This window comes from Triticum dicoccoides, chromosome 1B (genome assembly GCF_002162155.2).
Source record: "Triticum dicoccoides isolate Atlit2015 ecotype Zavitan chromosome 1B, WEW_v2.0, whole genome shotgun sequence".
Taxonomy (NCBI): domain Eukaryota; kingdom Viridiplantae; phylum Streptophyta; class Magnoliopsida; order Poales; family Poaceae; genus Triticum; species Triticum dicoccoides.
Genome location: NC_041381.1, coordinates 91,006,236 through 91,013,159, shown reverse-complemented (window position 1 = coordinate 91,013,159; position 6,924 = coordinate 91,006,236). Strand labels below are relative to the sequence as shown.

General features: G+C 44.3%; 1 protein-coding gene across 1 annotated transcript; it reads right to left on the bottom strand.

Moving 5' to 3' along the window:
• Window positions 1-2,298: 2,298 nt before the first annotated feature.
• Window positions 2,299-6,155, bottom strand: LOC119321198 (ribonuclease 1-like). Its single transcript, XM_037594992.1, has 3 exons — window positions 5,993-6,155; window positions 3,126-3,287; window positions 2,299-3,036 (listed from the first exon to the last, which is right to left on the bottom strand). The coding sequence occupies exons 1-3, from the start codon at window positions 6,092-6,094 to the stop codon at window positions 2,563-2,565; spliced, it is 738 nt and encodes a 245-aa protein (XP_037450889.1). The 5' UTR covers window positions 6,095-6,155; the 3' UTR covers window positions 2,299-2,562.
• Window positions 6,156-6,924: the final 769 nt, after the last annotated feature.

Sequence of the window (6,924 nt, the reverse complement as noted above, 5' to 3'; positions counted from 1 at the left end):
AACAAAAACCCCAGCCACTGGAGTGCTGACGCGTGGATGCCTTTTGGTCCCGGTTGGTGCCACCAACCGGGACCAAAGGCCCCCCTGCCTGGGCTTGGCGCACCGGCCACGTGGAGGACCATCTGTCCTGGTTCATGTTAGAATCGGGACTAAAGGGGGAGGTATCAGTAACGACCCATTAGTCCCGGTTCATGAACCGGGACTAAAGGCCCTTACGAACCGGGACAAATGCCCCCTTTTCTACTAGTGATATTCCACCATGGCTTACACCCATGAAGGACTAGCCTCACTCGGGGTAGATCTTCACGAAGTAGGCGATCTCCTTTCCCTTACAAACTCTTGGTTCAACTCCACATGATTTGGAGGCTCCCAAGTGACACCTAACTAACCTAGGAGACACCACTCTCCAAAAGGTAATAGATGTTGTTGTTGATGATGAACTCATTGCTCTTGTGCTTCAAAAGATAGTCTCCTCAACACTCAATCACCCTCTCACAGATTTAGCATAGTGGTGCGAGAAGGGTTGGAGTGGAAAGCAACTTGAGGGGGCTAGAAATCAAAGATCAAATGGTTGGAGTCGAATGCCTTGATCTCAACAAAAATGTAGGTGGTTCTCTCTCGGAAAATGGATATAGGAAGTGTAGTATCGTTCCGATTGCTCTCTCTAAGATTAGGAGGTGTGGACAGGGGTATATATAGCCATCAACAAAGATCTAGCCGCTAGACACCTTTATGCACCACTCGGTGACACCGGGTGAAAAACCCGGTGAGACCGACTAGTGTAAAAGATTCAAACGTTAGACGTTTCGATAAGACCAGATGAATCCACTCGATGGCTCCGATATGTGATAACCTAAGCACTTGCATCGTTTCAGTAATTCTTATCGGTTTCACTCGGTAATTCGAAAATGAACATGATGGGGTATAGAAAGTTTGCCAGTGCACTTTGGAGAGACCGAATGCCATCTTTGATAACTTAATAAAAAATGTAGAGTCTTGAAGCTTCTGCCAATGCTTGTCCTTTGTAGCTTGAGGGGTCCACATCTCCATCCATCTACTAGCCTAGGTTGAACTATTCCTGAAATATGCTTGATTAAAGCGTTAGTCCAGCAACATGTATGTTGACATGAATTACCAAAACCATTAAGGGAGAAAATGTGCTTTCAAAAGGCGTCATTGCAAAGCAGCCAAGACTTGTGAGTCTTGCTTGCAAGTGTTGTGAGGGTGATCTATCCCTTCCCTGCTGCTTCATCGACTAACTAAAAGAGGAGGCACACACAAGTAAGAAAGTGAGTGAAAGAGCAGGTTTTACTGCTTCCTACGCTTGATTAGGGTACTCAATGAAGACATACCTCTTATGAGGGAACTTTGGTAAAAAAATCACTGTGTCCCCTTTACTTTCTGCATATGTGGCTGATTGTGTGGTTGCCATCATGCTCATTACTTGATCTACCTTGTTCCTCATCATTTCTATTAGATATGTTGATTGCATATTGCTGACTTACTTTGGCATGCATCATACTTTATATATTTGTTGTATAGGCTTGCTAGATCTCTGTTGCATATCTACTTTGTGACTTATCCAGCAAAGGTTGGACTTTTGGGTTCGGTACCCGCATCCGAACTTCGAGTGATCGAGTTTGGTAGGCCTATCGAACCAAGCATCCAAACTTGGTAGCTTGATCCGAAGTGGTTGTTGTTGTGGAATCTTTGCACTGTCTCGTATTAGGACTGGCCTATTACTTGAAGCGAAAACTAACTTAGGTTTAGTATTATAGAGCCAACCCATTCACCCACCTTTGTGTTGGCATCGGTCCTTTCACCCAGGTCAGGTCGTAGGCAGCGTCTCGGGAGGTAGCGGGCAGCACAACTGTGGCCGAAGCCGGCGAAAGGGACGGCGGCCGCGGATCTAGCATGAGCGTGGCTAGATGGGCGGTGGCATGCAAAATGTGCGGCTAATTTTTGTTTTGTTTTTGATGAGTTGTGGGTTTTTATTTATTTAGAAGTTGTTGTTGTATGTGACATCACCAGCCACGACAATACAACTTTCAACTCTTATAGGAGTTGATGGGCGGTGGCATGCAAATGATTTGAGCTACTCAGGGTGAACGAATGTTGAACCCACAATAAACAAAAAAGAAAATATAGAGTGAACAAAAGCTTGCACTGAAGCACAAACAAATGATAACTTCTAGACTGTATGTAGTCAAACTTACGGGAAACTAAATTTGAAACCAATTAATATCAACAACAGAAGCAGCCATGAACAAAAATTTAGAACGAACCAAGATAAAAGAATTTCTTAAACACCCGACATAATAAAGCTGTTCATTCATATACTTCACGTATTACAAATATTATAGATACGTATATACATAGTAGCTAGTAGAGAAGCGATTTGACGGTCATGTTCTTATGACAAGTCGCAACTCCCAACCACGTATACACTTTTATTTATTCAACCATCCATTTATTTATTCACCGGAGCAACAAGCACGATATAATGCTCCAGGCCACAGTAGTACGTACTCTCAGGTGAGGCGCCGGCTGGGCGGGTGGCTCTCAAGCCTTGGTGGGCAACATGATCTTGGCAGGCGATGTGGCGTTGAGCATCCACGTGTGGAAGGGGTGAAAGAGGACCTCCTCAGGGCACTGCAGTTTGGGCAGCTTGGGACAGTCGATGAAGGCCTCCCCGTTCTTGTCGACGCAGAGGTAGATCTGGTAGAGCTGCTTCTTGCCGAACGGCCCGTCCCTGCACTGCACCCCAGGCATCACTCCAAGCTTCTGGTTCACCGCCCACTTGATGTGCTCCGTGCTGTACAGCCTGTAGTCCGGGTTGATGCCCTGCTCGGCGAGAGCGCCGAGGACGTCGGCGTTCTTGCGGAGGTTGAGTGCGGCCCTGAAGTAGTCCACCTCCTTGAGGCCCGAGCAGACGCCGTAGCTGCGCCACTCGCTCTTCCAGGTGCTCGTCCCGTCGGTGCGCGGGCAATGAATGTTGCTCCAGTAGTGGTTCAAGTTGTTTTCAATTGGCTCCAGCTGCTCATGCATGGTTATAAGATTACTGCGCTACTGCATGCATATGCATAAACAAGAAGATGTTGAATAATGTGTTCATGTTAGTTGACCTTGTTAATGTCGAATGGTTTGTCGCTATTGCATCTCACGACGGCTTTGTTCAGCGACAAGTCGAAGGTCGTGAAGCTCTGGATGAAGAAATCCTCCGCTGGGTATCCGTACTTGGGCACGCAACATCCGTACTCGCTGTCCACACAGTATGCTCCAGGCCACTGCAAAGCCAGTTCATGAGCATGATCTATGATACGAGTCAATAATAATAATATAACCTGAGTGAGATATCGGATTGAGAGATACTCCGGTGTCTAACAAGAAAAATAGTGTTCTACACACACACACACACACACACACACAAATACTGCGCCCTTCTCTGCCCGCCGCCACCGGCCCAATCTCCGGTCGCCGCCTCCTCCGGCGCATGGATTGGAATCCCCTCGCCCCAGAAATCCCCGCTGCCGAACCTCTTCCCTTCCACGGCCACAACCCTCAAGCGATCCAGCTGAGCTGAGCACCAGCTGTCGCTGCGAGCCCGCCATCAGCTCCCGCCGTCCAACCCACCTGCACCACCCGCATCGGTGCCCCAGGCATCCTCCCGCACCGATGCGGCGGAGATCTTCCAGCCACCGACAAGTCGGAGTCCCTGCCAACATGGACGACGCAGAGCTCCTGAAGGACAGCGAGGTGACAAATCCAGGTCCTGTCCATGCCGAGCCTCTCTTAACGCGAGCTCAAGCGCCCGTCACCGTCTCACCTGAGGCGTACGATTTCTGCTCTGTCTTACACCTCTGTTCTGTCCATGTATTAATGTTTATTTAGGTGTGGCAAAGATTTTGCTACAGGGTATGTAGGTTCTGTGGGCATTTGTATGAAGTTCTGTGACCATGCACTTGGTATGAAGTGATTGGGTCAGTTGATTAGCATTAACGATTCACAACCTTAATTGTGTCAAATCAGATTTTTAGGCGCTCTATGCATACATGCATTGTCTTTGCAGCAAGTCTGTAAGTCGCCGGAACATGTAGCCTAAGCCTAATGGCATTTGTAAGTAGAGAAATTCTTGTTCTGGATGTCTAAACCCATTCTTAACAAGCACACAACTGTAAGGCAACATCTACAGAACGCAAGGTGTATAATTCAGCCCTCGTCCCCAAACTATCTGTGAACCTCGTATACACACCCACCACACTCTCTTCCTCACCGACGATCTCTGCCACACAAGGATCTTGTCAAAGTCAGTCGTACAGATTGAACGTGGGTTGATCTACATCGCTGCAGTATTTTATTTTGCCGTCCTCTGACCTGAAGAAGAACATGACACCCTGTGTATATGTGAAGTCACTCAATTAAGAGGAATGCTTGGAGAACATGACACCTGGCTTTCATCATATGTGTGTGTGTGTGTGTGTGTGTGTGTGTGTGTGTGTGTGTGTTCTTGAGAGAAGACAAAGGAAGGAGAGAGTTGAGTGAGGAAGAAGAAGAAGCGGCGCTGCGAGGAGAGGCGGCGCCAACAACTGAATGTTGTAAGCTGAACTTAACTACAGCCAGGTTAGAGTTTTACTGATGGTTCATCCTGCCATCCTTATATATACATAAATTAAGGTGTACATAGTTTATTTTGTAGCAGAGGAACAAAGTAATTTAAACCGAGTAGTAAGATATAGTATTTTAGTATTCTCTTTAGTTCTTCTGTACTTATAGGAAAGAAATATTTCTGTGGTGGAAGACTGGAAGTTGCTTATGTATTTGTCGAGATATGCAAGGGCATGCTTCCAGCATTTTGTGTGGATGCTATGGTGTTAGGCTGACCATGTATGTTCATCTAATGACACAGAATGCATGTTCTGTTGAAGCGCAGTGATAGTGTGTTTAAGAACAAGCATGCCAATGTGGATGATGTATTCTGATGAGTCCAAATTGAATTCAACAATACGATAAGTAATCTCTACATCCATAGGTGGAGTTGGTATACACTATTCCACTACTGATTTATCTTATTCCGTCGAGGTTCTGTTCTATCTTTTTGATCCTGTAAATAACGGTATACAAGCTTCTTTTGGTTTTAGTAGCTGAAGGACATCCTCTCCATTGCCTTAACAAGGAATAGCTTCCAGTGTGTGCATGGATAAAGGAAGAACAGGGGGAACAAATGGAAGGAGAAGGAAGAAGAAGAAAACATCCAATGGATGGAGAAAGATCTATGACCAATAGTATACCATTTTCTATTGTACTATGTCTTATTAATCTTAAGATGGGCCTCTTAAAGTGCCAATCCTTACTACCGTCTACATGAATTAGTTCTTGAGTACAATGCTCAAGGTTGGGTGTGTCTTTGTGAAACTGATGCTTACTGCATTCAGTTTAGAAATTTGTATACTATTTTCTCATTTCTTTACTACTCCCTCCGTCTTATGAGACTGAGGGAGTAGAGCAGTGGTATTCAATGGTTCAGTGGAGTGATGCATCTATGGAGGCGATGTTGCTTGATTGATGTTGAACTACTAGAATATTTATGTCCCCACTGCAACGCATGGCGGCAATTACCTAGTGTTATATAAAAGTAGCTAAAAAATTCATGAGTAGTACTAGCAAACAAATAGTTAATACAAAAATAATATAGTTACAGAAAGAATCCTTCACGAAAGGCAAACAAGATATCTCATGCATATATATATTTGTCTTTCTAGAGATTTCAACAAATGACTACATACGGAGCAAAATGAGTAAATCTACACTCTAAAATATGTCTATATACATCCGTATGTGGTAGTTCATTTGAAATCTCTAAAAAGACAAATATTTAGGAATGGAGGGAGTATAATCCTATATATTAAGCAAGACAATATACTAAGTACTAGTAGTAAATAGCAATATAACCAATCCATATGCAGGAAATAAGCATCTGCATGCTGTATCGTACCATTAGGATGAGGTAATAGAAATCAAAGCTGGTTGCATTGGCAGGTGCTGCCGCGGCTAGTAAGCCAAGGATTAGGCACAATGAAATTGTCCTCTGGGCCATATCTCCTCTACTAAGTATTGCAAGCAGAAATGGCTCCTTTTGCTCGTTGGCTGTCCAAGTGATCAGCGTGGCTTGGTATTTATAGGCAGAAATAGAAGGGTGGGTCTGAGGGGAAGGGGGCATGGGCCATGTTTGTCATGGAGGCAGAGCGACGCGAGGACCGAGATCAGGGTTGAGTTTCTGGTTCCCACACTAGTTTCTGAAGGTTATAGGCTGGAATATGTTGAATTTCCTACGCTTTTAAACTAATATAACTCAACAAAATAAGACATGTCTAACATAAAGAAAAATACAGTTACAACACAAAGTATCTATGCTCAATACGATCGGGGTATGGGGTTAAATTCATAACCGTAACTGGCGCCGCTTGGGAATATTCCGTTTTAGTAGCGGCCACTACTTCGGTTTCGGCTCCTCTTTAGTTTCTGGCCCCATATTTTGGTTATGCTATGGAGGAATATTTCCATGAGAAGGGAATGCATAATTATATGTGATGATCTAATTAAGTAGGCGATGACATATAACGAGGCTAATTTTTCTTGTCAAAGGAGAAGGCTCGAAGCAGTTGAATCTGATCTCACCTACTTCTGTACTATAAATCAAAAACAAGAACCAGAGTTTTTTTTACCATTATCTGAAAAGAAAAGGAAGTCCACGTAAAACCAGTAATGGATGTGATAAGCCCTCGAAACCTAAGGTCAATTTTTTTTCAAAAAATGTTGTTTCGTAGTCAGCTCATAATAAATAAAGAAAAAAAAATGAAGAGTAGAACAAACTTCTACCACATTTTGGGAGATTTCTTATTGTGGTCATCTCAGGACCTATTTGGA